This window comes from Oratosquilla oratoria, chromosome 12 (genome assembly GCF_046742065.1).
Source record: "Oratosquilla oratoria isolate Oo_2021 chromosome 12, ASM4674206v1, whole genome shotgun sequence".
Taxonomy (NCBI): Eukaryota; Metazoa; Arthropoda; class Malacostraca; order Stomatopoda; family Squillidae; genus Oratosquilla; species Oratosquilla oratoria.
The window spans coordinates 28864690-28878836 of record NC_134788.1 but is presented as its reverse complement, the minus strand read 5'-3'; the positions used below and the strand labels follow the sequence as shown (position 1 = coordinate 28878836).

At 37.3% G+C, this 14147-nt stretch overlaps 2 protein-coding genes across 5 annotated transcripts in view; one reads left to right on the top strand and one right to left on the bottom strand.

Annotated features, from left to right (window-relative positions):
- Positions 1 to 228: 228 nt before the first annotated feature.
- Positions 229 to 1577, top strand: LOC143031169 (uncharacterized; the record flags this gene model as incomplete). Its single annotated transcript, XM_076194694.1, is given in 1 exon segment — positions 229 to 1577. A coding segment is annotated over 1 exon segment (1074 nt), but the record flags the coding sequence as incomplete, so codon positions are not given.
- Positions 1578 to 7741: 6164 nt separating this feature from the next.
- Positions 7742 to 14147, bottom strand: part of LOC143031168 (uncharacterized) — an 8285-nt gene continuing 1879 nt past the window's right edge. For 3 of the 4 annotated variants that reach the window (XM_076194689.1, XM_076194691.1, XM_076194690.1), the window contains exon 2: positions 7742 to 11585. In XM_076194689.1, the coding sequence (XP_076050804.1) occupies positions 10016 to 11461 (1446 nt within the window). In that variant the 5' untranslated portion in view covers positions 11462 to 11585 and the 3' untranslated portion in view covers positions 7742 to 10015. The remainder of the gene's footprint in view (positions 11586 to 14147) is intronic. The other variant, XM_076194692.1, reaches the window with a different exon arrangement.

The window sequence follows — 14147 nt, the reverse complement described above, 5'->3', positions numbered from 1 at the left end:
AAAAATGTAACCTCTCTCTGGAAAACAAATATAACCTGGTATATGGCACTATTAAAACAACACCCTGACTGTAGGCCACTCTTTAAGGAAGGGAGGAATGCACCATATATCACATTAATCAATGGTCAGCAATATAACACCATGATAACAGATGGCTTCCAGGGACAAGTAATGAAACCTATAACTGGCTTACAACGTACTGTGGTCATTTTTGACGTACCTACTTATATAAATGTCAATTTATTACAGTGTCCACCAGGATTCCAGTGGCTAAAACGACGGATGGTTGGGAAAAATCCAAGGCCACAACTCCTAGGAGCAGTATCAGGACCTATTGACACAGAAACTCACATCATCGGTGTTGGAAGGAAGAGAGTTGCTCCCTATGTTCCAGAGCCAGACCTGTGTCAAAAGTGTAGCAAATGGGGACACAAAAGTTGGCGATGTCGAACTACATATGTGCGATGCAGATACTGTGCTGGGGGACATCTCTCAGAGGAGTGCTGGGAAAAGATTCAACAAAAAGTAGCTGTACCACCGAAATGCTGCAACTGTGGAGGTCAACACAATGCAAGTTCTCCAGTATGCCCTAAAAAACCACGCTACAAGACTCTACCACCAAGTATACCAAGTATACCCACTACTGTATACCAAACTGGTCCTCCACCTACAAGAACTGCTTGGAACGTCACAGCAATGCAGGAAGAATTTCCACCTTTGCAACAGGAGAAAGCAACAACTAATTCTACAACTAAGGTGAGGTCACTATCCGTTACTCAGTCAAATAAAGTAAATATAGTGGCTAAAGAGCAGGAACGACTAAGTATAGCAGTGGACAGACTTAATACATTGTTAAATGAAAGTATAGAAGAATTAAGAGCAGATAGAGTAAGGCTTGAGAGAAAGATGAAAGAATACACAGACTCTAAATTTAAAGAAGTGCAGGAATTAGTGCATCAAAACATACAAAAAGTCCAACAGGAAGTACAGGAATTTGTGCAACAAGACATTCAGAAAGTACATCATGAATTACAGGAAACTGTGTATCAAGGCATTCAGAAAGTTCATCAAGAAGTAAAGGAAACTGTGCATCAAGAAATACAGAAGGCTAACTGTCAACAAGCAAAGAATATGGAATCTATCATGGAAAAACTTGAAATTTTGAAAAAGAGAGATAAGGAGAGACACGAAAATTATGAACAGCTATCTAGGAATATAGAACTAATTCTAGAGAAACTTGAAGCCTTCAGAAGAGAAGTCTTAGCTAGCCAGAACAATAAACAGTGGCCCCCACCAAAATGATGCAAAACCCTACAATGAATAACAAAATTTTCCATTTATTGACATGGAATGTTAATGGACTAAGAGATAGGGTAACTGATATACATGCATATATTCTTCAACAGAGCCCTGACTTCATAGCTGTACAGGAAACTGGACCAGAGGTGTATGAACTCAGAGGATATTATCAACATATTCTTAGTTGTGATGATGGAAGCAGTAGAGGTATGGTTACTTATGTTAAGTCTGGACTTCCAGTTACCTTGGTGGAGAAAGGAGTCAATGGGGGAATAGAATATATCACTGTCTACATTTATCAAATAACTATATCACTAATATGCATGTTCATTCTGGTGCCCTGTACATTGATAATTTACCTCCGCACATATTAGAAGAAAGTACAATTCTCTTGGGTGATCTTAATGCTAGACATGTAGACCTAGGTAGTTTTAAGACTTCTAATACTAATGGCGTAAGGTGGGTAACCTTTCTTAAAGCTAATAATAATGTACAAATTACTGGTGCCAAAGTCCCTACACATGTTCAGGGAGGAAGACTAGATTATGTTGCCTTATTTAATATGCCATTTTGTACGTGTGAAACTAATGTTGTATCATCTCTTCTCAGTGACCACTTTGCCCTTAAGACATATATCCCCCTCTCCACAACCAACATAGTACACAGAAAAAGGTTAAGCATCCCCTCAAGTAAATTTCCTGGGCTCCTGATCAATGTTAAGAAATGGTACAGTAATAACAATATTAATTTACAAGATGCCAATGATATTTATCAGGGATTACTTAAAGTAATTAATGAATATGTAGACAACAACAAGACTAGGCAGAAGCACACTCGTAATCAAAAGAGATCATATGCACATGACCCTGTTATATTAAATTGTCAGGATACAATAGCAGCCTTACAGAGTAGATGGCAAGCACAGCCAAATGATCATGATGTCAAGAGAGCTATGGGAACAGTTGCTAAACATTTGTCTGAGCTAAAGAGAGACATGAGGAAGAAGTATTGGGATGAGTTTCTAAATAAAATTCGTAACACCAAATCAATACAGGAAGTTTGGTATCACGTTAATAAGATCAAAGGTAAGAAAACTTCAGTAACCAGTGACTCAAATCCTGCAAAAAAGGTCAAAGATCTCATTAAACAATGGAGTTCTGCTTCTGCTTTGTCTGGTCTGCCTCTTGGACATAAAATGGCTCTGGCAGAGAATAGGTTACAAAGGTTACAATTAGTAAATCATAATGTTAAGTTGGATGATGACACTTGTGTACCTATATCAATAGATGAACTATTATATGCTGTCAAAAGTGGTAAATCAACAGCCCCTGGTGAGGATGGACTTACATATAATATTATAAATGCATTACTGAATATTGACGGGGAAAATCCCATACTAGATATGTTTTGTGTCTTACAGAAATAGTACGTTACCCCCAGCATGGAAATCAGCCATAATTATACCTGTACCTAAGAGTGATGGGAAATTTCGACCAATCTCACTTACCAGCTGCTTGTGCAAAATGATGGAAAGAATTGTCTTACGTAGGTTAATCTATAAAGTGGGTGATAAAATGTCTGAAAATTTATATGGTTTCATGAAGGGACGTGCTACTAGCGACTGCTTTGTTCATTGCTTAGCTAATACCAATGCTTCTTGTCAAGTATATGTAGATTTGAAAGGTGCCTTTGATAGAGCTAATAAAGAAGTTATACTAGAGGAACTTGTATTGAAGGGAGTCAAAGGAAAGTTATTAGGATGGATACAAGACTATTTGTATAATAGAAAAGGTAAGGTTTGGTTACAGGGAACACTATCAGAAGAAGAAACATTCGAGTTAGGTACCCCCCAAGGTGGAGTTCTAAGTCCTATGCTATAAAATATACTAATGGATAAAATTGCTAGATATGAATTTACACAGGGTACCAAAGTCATCATATATGCTGATGACATACTAATACAATGTGATACACCTAAAACACTTAGCAAGGCTGTGAATGAACTTGAACAACTATGTACATACATGGGACTTGTCATAAATGAAAACAAAACTAAATTTCAAGCTAAACAGAAAAAGTGTAGGAAACCTACTGTAAATGGTGAAAAAATTGAGCGTGTCCTTAACTACAAATATTTGGGTGTACAATTAGGTTATAGAAATGCTAATTATTGTATCGAATATGTTAAAAATATGTGTGTATCTAGACTAGCCCCTCTCAAAGTCTTAGCAAAGAGAGGGTCAGGTGTTGGTGTACCTATACTTCGCATGTTTTATATATATGTGATACGTTCCCTCATAGATTATGCTTCACTTGTGTTGGTGCAATACAATACACAACAACTTAAATGCTTAGAAGTCGTACAAAATAAGGCAATGAGAATTATTTTAGGGTGTGCTACAACAACTAAGATAGAGGTATTAAGAAGAGAGTTAAGATTACCCAGTATTATTTTAAGAATAGAAGAAATAACGAGTCGAACTGTATGTCGTATAGTGTGTAATGGTACAAACTCTCTCCAAAGAGATATATTAGCATTATATAATGATAATCATGTAACTAACAACCCATATCTTCGCAAATTATGTAAGGTTCTAAGAAAGTTTGATATTATGAACGAATATAATGCCCTAAAAAAAATAACTACTATACCACCTGGAATCCATACAATGTAAAAATTGACATTGAAAAGCTAAGTAAACCAAAGGAACAATGGTATAAATACGAATTAAAAGCACATTTTCTTGACAAATTGTCACAATACCCACGGAAACAGGTGGTACATGTGTACTGTGATGGGTCAGTTGAGGGTACCAAGACAGGATGTGGGGTGTTTATAAGGGAATATTCTTCCTCTGAAGAATTTCAAGATTATGAAATTTCAAAAAGACTACCAAATAATTTGTCATCAACCAGAACTGAACTATATGCTATCTTAGAAGGCTTACATATTATTGCGAGTATGGGTAAAAATGTATACTTTTTTGTCGATAGTCAGAGTGCATTATATGAACTTGTATCTTCCTCTCCAGCTGATTGTGATGTTGTTAACAAATGTTTAAATATTATATATAACCTGGAGAGAAACAATACACATATTTATTTTGTATGGGTACCATCCCATATAGGATTGTATTATAATGAAAAAGCAGATAGTCTTGCACGAAATGCAATTAGAGATGTAAAACAATATTCCTGGTAATGAATACACATATAAACATATAAGGTCAATAATAAGAACAAATGTTATTGCTAACATGGATATAGACCTAGATAAATGTTGCGAGAAGGGTAGTGTAAGTAGCAGGCATTATAAGGCAGTATTAAATAATACAGAGGAATATCCATATGGTAGACATAGTTCCCAAATGGATTTAGTCACTATGAGACTCAGACTTGGATATAAATATTACTGGGAGGTGTACAGGGAAGCTGAACCTGAGCCCTGCACTTTATGTGCAAGGCCGGGAGGACATTCACTACAACATTATGTACAGTATTGCCCAAAAATCGATGAATTTAGACCACAGGGACAATGGAACCTCAATGAGCTCATATGCTATTACATAAATAATGATATCTTAACTAAAATTGTTAAAAAACATCCAATGTTTGCTTTCAAATGTTAAATACAACTGTGATATTATAATATAAACATTTATTTTTTTTTATAAAACTGTAACAAACAAATTAAACATAAAATGTATAGGGGTTAGTTGGCAAGACCCAACTCTCTCCTTTGTTGTACATCAACAATAAACTTATTGAATTGAATTGAATTGAACTTACTTGTTTCTGTTCTCAGACATTGGTGGTCTGAAGTTAAAGAGAAATCTTGATGGCTTCCGATAAGAACCGTAAAAGTCCTAAGCCGAGGTTTCTTGAGAGCAGCGTCTGGTACCTGAAGGTGATCTCTCGTTCAGCTGACGAAAAGCAGCGTCGTCGTTCGGTAGGGACTCTTGCGTATTCATAAAATCTTCGAAGCCACGGGGCAACTTACACTTTAAGCAAATTCTCAAAGTTCCCAATTTATGAACCAAAATTACATCATAGGTTTAATCAAATAAAGAGGGAGGGAAGTATCTTAATTGAAATTACGATAGTGTGGTTCGCAGTTTCTGGAAAGGTTCCTGAATCGAAATTAAACAAGCCTTGAGGGAAATCGCCGTAACTTAAGGTAAACAATGCAGTTCCATAACAATAATTACAATATATATATATATATATATATATATATATATATATATATATGCCTAGTTCTATTATACAGAAAGCTGAGCTCGTAGTGACCCGTCTTTGTATTTTTCAGCATCTAGTTTGTTCTTAAATTCTTGTATAGTTTTTGCACACACTATTGTTCCGTCCAATTTGTTCCAGACATCTACCACTCTGTATGGGAAACTATTCTTTTTCAGATCTTTTCTATAAATATCATTTTTAAGTTTCTTTTCATTGCCTCTTATTTTTCTTTTATCCCATTTTAATCAATTTTCTCTGTCAAGGACGTCCATCCTTTTCATAATTCTGTAAATGGCCAGCAGATCTCCTCTTTCTCTTCATTGTTCCAGTGTTGGTAGTTCCAGTTTGGACAGTCTTTGTTCGCATGTCAATTTAGAAAGTGCTGGTGCCATCTTTGCCGTTGCTCTTTAGATATGTGTGTATGTGATTCACCATGGTCTTGGATCACGTGTTGGACTCGTGATGAACAGCTATTTCACTCCCAAAAGAGAGATCAAGCTCGTATATGACCGATCTATGGGTAATGCTGTGACCATACACACACACACACCCAACTCCCCGCCCACGAAAGTAGGAGTAATGACCCACAGCGCAGTGATACTGAAATCATTTCAGGCCTGGGCGGGATTCGAACCCGGATCGCGGTAGTGGCAGCCGGAAACTCTACCATTGCGACACCGTCATGTGTGTGTGCGTGTGTATTTACCTAGTTGTATTTTACGCGCGCTTGCGTGTATTCACCTTAGTCTTTGGATCACGTGTTGGACTCTTGATCGACAGCTATTTCCCTCCCGGAAGAGAGCTCAGAGCTCGTATGACCGATCTATGGGTAATGCTATGACCTTACACCCCCCCAACTCCCCGCCCACGAGAGTCAGAGTAACGACCCGAAGCGCAGCAATACCGAAATGTTTGTGTGTGTGTGTGTGTTTACTTAGTTGTATTATACGGGAAGGGAGCTATGCTCGTGGTGACCCGTCTTTGTATCTTTCAGCATCAAGTTTTTCTTAAAATCTTGAATAGCGTTCACACACACTGTTTCTTTGTTTAATTTATTCCAGGCATCTATCACTCTGTATGGGAAACTATTCTTTTTCAGATATCTTCTCTAATAATATTTTTTTCTTTTCTTTTTTTCCTTGAGTTTCTTTTCGTGTCCTCTTGTTTTTCCATTGTCCCATTTCAATAAATCATTCTTATCTAAGATTTCCATTCCTTTCATAATTCTATAGTTAGTAGGTCTCCTCTTTCCCTTCTTTGTTCTAGAGTTGGTAATTCTAATTTGGACAGTATTTGTTTATATGTCATTTTGGAAAAAGTTGGGGCCAGTTTTGTTATTGCTCTTTGTATTCTTTCTATTTTCTTATATTTTTGGTACTGGGTGTCCATAGTGTTGCTGTGTACTCGAGTTTTGGTCTTATTAGTGTAGTTTTTTTTTTTATCATTTCCTCATCCAAATAGACAAATGCCACTTTTATTGACCTCAATAAATTGTAGGTTTCTCCGACTATTTTATTAATACGTTTGTCTGGTGTCATGTCTTTGCTAGTCATCACTCCAAGGTCTTTTTCCGAGTTTATTTACTTTTTTTTTTTTTTACCTCTTCTTGACCAATTTTATAATCTCTCGATATTATGTTTTTTCTTTTTCTAAATTCCATTATACTACATTTCTTGATATTGAATTTCACTTCCTACTTTTGGGTCCATTTCCAGATCTTGTCCAAGTCTTGTTGTAATGAGTTGCAATCCTCCTCCGTTCTTACTTTCTTTAGTATTTTTGCATCGTCTGCAAAGAAAATCATACAACACTCTACTCCTTCATCCGTGTCATTTATGTATATGGCAAACATGATCATTTCTTCCCAAGTTGAGAATTCATCTCTAATTACTACTCTCATTTTCCTCCCAGTCAGGAAGTTTTTCATCCATTCCAATAATTTTCCTCTGATGCCACCTATTGACTCTATTTTCCTTATTAGTTTCTTGTGTGGTACCTTACCAAATGCCTTTTGTGTGTGTGTGTGTGTGTTCACCTAATTGTCATATTAAGGAAAGGAGCAACACTCACTGGGTCCTCATATTGTCTATTTTTCTAGCATTGACTCAAATTCATGTACAGTTCTAATTCAATGTATATCCTTGATTTCCAATTATCACATTTAGATTTGGACTCGTGTATTGTTTCAGCTTCGGCTATATCCCCATCTAAGCTATTGCCCGTACTTCTGCATCCTTTAGACATGTGATCTTTCTTGATTTGTTCCCATGACCTCTTAAAGCCCTCCCACCTTTGATCAGATCTCTTCTGTTAATGCAATCTGTCCCCAGGAGAGACCTAAACACTTGTGTTCTCTTGCATATATCATTCACTCTGTGTGGGGACCCCACTAGTGACCTAAACACTGTAACCAGTCTCATTGTTGCCCACTGTATTCTCTCGGTCTTGCTTGTATCCTTTACTCTGTGAAGGGATCACATTACTGAACACGCCATTCTAAAGTGTATTATGTTATCTTCACCAATGAAGTTTTGTTTTTGCCAACATTTGTTTATTTGTTAGCAACTTTACGCGGATTTTGATTAAATTTTTTGGAGCGTCTCAGGGCTAGAAACAAGATATTAAGATGTGAGGCAGATACAGATGTTTGTGCATTCTTTTCCAGATCCTGGCATTTATAAATTGATTACAAACTGCATAGATTGTATACTAAAAGACCATTGCTATCATGTGGGCAATATGAACTTTTTCAATTTTATGACCCTTACGTTGGTGGAGGCATGCACTGTCCGATTGCCACCTAGTTTAGTATCTTATTATGTATTTGAAATACTTCTCAAATTTGGCTTTCCATAAATAAAACAAATCATTAGGCATATATATTCTATTGTTTCTTATGTTACACTGATTTTGTATTTCAATGTTTTTTTGTGTGTAAAAACAATGACAAAATATCTAATACATATTTATCTGATAAGGAGTACAAACAAAAGATATATATTGATGACTGATTACCTTCATTTAAACTTAATTCCATTACCAATTCTCAAATTTTTTAGTTCTAGCCTCTACTTATTTCTTGTCTTTTTTGTCTGGAATTCACCCATTCTTTACACACAATATCTACATTTATTGAATTGCCATATATTTGGTAGCTTTTCAACCTCATAAGCATATGTAAATGATGTTCTCCTGAACAGTTTCCAAGTTTGTTTTTTATGTGATTCAATGGACTAAAACCTCATTCACAGTCCGTCTGCACTGGATGCTACGTTACTCCAATGTTCCTCAACTTTGCTACATTACAGAACATAACAGTTCATTCAGAAGAGTAAATACCACCATTTATGTAAAATTTTATATCATTTTGGATTTTTTTACTTAAAAAAAAAAATAATAATAATAAAATAGATAAACTGGCCAGTTATTCTAGTAGTATCTGCCAGAAAAGCATGTTCACAACCAAGTGAAAACAATTTGAAATAGATATCATTGATCATTCTTGTACCTCATCACCAGGGAATTTGTCATGTCAATGGATGTAGCAGTTTTCAATATTTCATCCATCCATTCACTAGCAGCTAGCAGTTTGTTTGTATTTCATATCCTTTGAATTTGACATAATAAAATTTGATACACACACAAAAATAAAATAAAATAGATAAAATAAGACTAAATAAATAGAATTATTCAGTTGTCAGACCATCAGGGTTACTTGAGCGGGCAAAAGTTCAACATGCTTCTTGATTGATCTCATTTGAATGAACAAGTACTGGTGATGAGTAACTGCTGAACACCATACAAATGGTCTCAAAATGTAAAGCAGTCATTAAAGGTCAGATATCAACAGATATACCATTCACTAAAAATCATCGTTTTGCTCGAAAAAGTACTTTTTAAAAGCATACAAATAAAGTTTTTACCTATTACAGAAGAATTTATTCAGAAAATTCACTTTTAATTGCGTCTCGCATACCACTTTTCCGAAGTCTAGATATTCAGAATAACAAATTTGTTTGTTTGGCAACTGTGACGTCACGAACGCGGAATTCCCCGAACCTTTCCCGAAGCGCACGGGCGGAATGTTTCGAATAGCAGACGACGCAATGAAATGAAGACAAAACTGTTTTTTGCCAAATTTGATAAGATGTAGATGGTGGAATTATATAGAATACTGTCAGTATGTTTTTTTTATCTACATTAAACTGTAAATACAAAAAGTTATGGAAGTCTTGATATCTGACTTCAGATATCAAGACTTCCATAACTTTTTGTTATAGAGCAGAATAGCACAGGTCCCACTGGAAAGGTTCCTCTCTAGTGTGGGTCCGGATATGCTCTGTGAGGAGAAAATCATTTCTTGAGAAAGCACAATCACAAAGGTCACAGTGAAAAGGCTAGGTGGATCCATATGCTGTGTGAGAGCATCCTTTTGTAAGAAAGCCTTGTTGCACGGGTCACACAGGAAGGGCTTTCCTCATAGATGGATCCTCGTATGCTTTGCTAGAGAACCCTTTCTTGAGAAAACAGAATCACAAATTTCACACTGGAAAGGCTTCTCTCCTGTGTGGGTCCTCATGTGATTTTTGAGATTACTCTTTTCTGAGAAAGCAGAATCACAAAGGTCACACTGGAAAGGCTTCTCTCCTGTGTGGGTCCTCATGTGTCTTTTGAGAGAGCTCTTTTCTGAGAAAGCAGAATCACAAAGGTCACACTGGAAAGGCTTCTCTCCTGTGTGGGTCCTAATATGACTTTTGAGAGTACCCTTTTCTGAGAAAGCAGAATCACAAAGGTCACACTGGAAAAGCTTCTCTCCTGTGTGGGTCCTCATGTGAATTTTGAGATGACTCTTTTCTGAGAAAGCAGAATCACAAAGGTCACACTGGAAAGGCTTCTCTCCTGTGTGGGTCCTCATATGACTTTTGAGAGTACCCTTTTCTGAGAAAGCAGAATCACAAAGGTCACACTGGAAAGGCTTCTCTCCTGTGTGGGTCCTCATGTGTCTTTTGAGAGAACTCTTTTTTGAAAAAGCAGAATCACAAAGGTCACACTGGAAAGGCTTCTCTCCTGTGTGGGTCCTCATATGACTTTTGAGAGTACCCTTTTCTGAGAAAGCAGAATCACAAAGGTCACACTGGAAAAGCTTCTCTCCTGTGTGGGTCCTTAAATGATGTGTGATATAACCCTTTCTTGAGAAAGCAGAATCACAAAGGTCACACTGGAAACGTTTCTCTCCTGTGTGGGTCCTTAAATGATGTGTGAGATATTCCTTTCTTGAGAAAGCAGAATCACAAATGCCACACTGGAAAGGCTTCTCTCCTGTGTGGGTTCTCATATGATTTTTGAGATGACTCTTTTGTGAGAAATGAGAATGACAAATGTCACACTGGAAAGGCTTCTCTCCTGTGTGGGTCCTCATATGAATTTTGAGATGACTCTTTTGTGAGAAATGAGAATCACAAATCTCACACTGGAAAGGCTTCTCTCCTGTGTGGGCCCTCATATGACTTTTGAGAGTACTCTTTACTGAAAAAGCGGAATTGCACAGGGCACACTGGAAAGGCTTCTCTCCTGTGTGGGTCCTGATATGAATTTTGAGATGACTGTTTTCTGAGAAAGCAGAATCACAAAGGTCACACTTGAAAGGCTTCTCTCCTGTGTGGGTCCTCATATGATTTTTGAGATGACTCTTTTGTGAAAAAGCAGAATTGCACAGGTCACACTGGAAAGGCTTCTCTCCTGTGTGGGTTCTCATATGCCGTGTGAGATTACCCTTTTGTGAAAAAGCAGAATTACATAGGTCACTTTTGAAAGGCTTTTCTCCTGTGTGGGTCCTCATATGCTGTGTGAGACAGCCCCTTTGTGAGAAAGCAGAATCACAAAGATCACACTGGAAAGACTTGTCTCCAGTCTGGGTCATCATGCAATATCTAAGATGACTCGTGATATAGCTGTGCCGCAGATGTCACACTGGATTCTCTTTATCGTATGACACATATGGGGTCTACAGGTAGTGCTTCAAAAAAAAGGTGATAGTTACCCTCATCCTAAAATAAAAATATAATTATAAGATTGATATTTCTTTGTTATTGTACAATACACTGTAATATAACTGGATATTTCATACACAAATCATCTCATACTCAATTCCCTTTGTATCTAAACACAGTCTTCATATATATACCATCACTTCATATAAAATAGGTAGAAACACTAACAGATATGGTGCTACAATATGTTACATTCTACCTTGCATACACACACACACACACATATATATATATATATATATATATATATATATATAAATGTAGCTCTAGGGCTCCACAAATATTCTGTTGGTTATGTCTTTCTGGCTGATGATATGTTATCAATACTGCTTCCATGCATTTTAGTTTTCTTCTATTATTGTCCCTTACCAATACTGTTGTGTTTTTTATTCAGGTACTCTCATGAAATGCTAGTTTTATGTACTTTTGTAATATGGGATTTTATTGCCCTGTTTTGCTATGGCATGTGAGTCTTTGTGATAAAGCTTGGGTTGCATGGCCAATATACTCTAATATACTGAGAAAATGCTACAAGTTTGCATTAAAGTACCCCTCAGATGACCCTCAGGCAGAATGTTAAAAAAAAAAAAAAAAAAAGTAACCATGGGCACCTAGGTGTCTTATTTGCCCAGTCATATGTGTGCCACATTGAGAATTCCGTCCTTGATGCCATAGATCTGAGCCCAAGTATGTATTTTTGATATGCTGATGACATTTTTGTAGACATTGAAGGAGAAGAACAACTTGCAAATCTTAAGAATGTTGGCCACACAACCCACAATTTATCATACTCACATACCATAGGCAAAACGGGGCAATAAAATCCCACATTACAAAAGGACACTAAACTAGAATATCAAAGGAGGACCTGAATGAAAACACAATAGTACTGACAAAGGACAATACTAAAAGAAAATTAAAATGTATGGAAGCAGTACTGATATCATCAGCCAGAAATAAATATCCAACAGAATGTGTGGAACCTTGGAACTCTATGGGGCACCCCATAGCATGCCAGGGAGAAACTAAAAGGCACCTCAGCACCTCTCCCATTGATTTACTTTGCGTCATACATAACCACAGTTTGGAGTTTCTGGAAATACAATTACCAGAAGATGGCTCAAATATAGGTGAAATGTAAGTTATGTATTTGTTTTTATTTCTAAATTTACACTGGATTCATTTGGTAATGCAGTGTTCTCCCTTCCCCCTACAGATAGAAAGATACTGAGAAGGATTGAAAACATTAATAAGAAGATCATTCACACCAAGTATGCTGTATTATTCAACAGAAAATGTATTCAAGAAAACCTCCTCCCTAAAAGGGGAGTGTGAGTGTAGTAGTTTCAGAGAGATTAGTTTTTTGAGTGTAGTTAGGAAGGCTTATGGAAGGGTTTTGATTGAGAGGATTAGGAAAGGAATAGTGGGAGTAATTGGTGAGGAACAGTGTGGGTTTAAGACAGGTAGGGGTTGTGTTGATCAGACTTTTGTGTAAGACAGATATGTCAGAAAGTTTTAGGAAATGGTAAGAATGTACTCATATATTGGGCCTTTAAGGATTTGGAAAAGGCTTAAGACAGGGTAGACTGGAAGACACCGTGGGAGGTATTGCAGATATATGGGATAGGAGGAAAGCTGTTAAGAGCAGTCAAGAGTTTTTACGAGAGTAGTAGAGCTTATGTTAGAATCAGAAATGGAGAGAGTGAATTGTCTGAGGTAAAGGTGGGACTTCGTCAGGGGTGTGTTATGTCGCCCTGGCTGTTCAATCTTTACATGGATGGGGTGGTGCGAGAGGTGAATGCAAAGGTGGTGGGTCAGGGGTTGGAGATGATTAAAGAAAATGGAGAAAAGTGGGAGGTAAGCCAGCTGTTGTTTGCTGACAACACTGTGCTTGTAGCAGGATCAGATAAGGGATTAAGGAAGTTAGTGTCAGAGTTTGACAAGGTGTGTGAAAGAAGGAAGCTGAGGATAAATGTGGGCAAAAGTAAGGTAATAAGATGCACAAGGGGAGAGAGTGACAGTAGGCTGGAAGTGAGCATTAAGGGTGAGAAACTGGAGGAAGTGGATAGTTTCAGATACTTGGGTGCAAATGTGGCAGGAAAGGGAGGAGTGAAGGTGGAGGTAGAGTATAGATTGAGAGAAGCGAGTAAATGCCTTGGTGGATTAAAAAGTGTAATGAGAAATAGACATCTGGGAATGGATGCTAAGAGGAGGTTATATGAAAAAGTGATTGTGCCAACAGCAATGTACGGGCCAGAAACATGGAACATGAGAGGAAGAGAGAAGGAGTTTGAATGTGTTTGAGATGAAATGTCTGAGAAGTATGATAGGGGTTACTAGGCTAGATAGAGTAAGAAATGAGGAGGTGAGGAGGAGAACAGGGGTGGAAAGGGAGCTGGGAGATAGGGTTGATGAAAGAGTATTAGGATGGTTTGGACACATGGAAAGAATGAGTGAAGAAAGATTAGTAAAGGAAATGTGGAAGGCGGAGGTGGAAGGAGTGAATATGAGGGGGCGTCCTAGGATGAGATGGATGGATGGGGGGAAAGGGGCTTTACA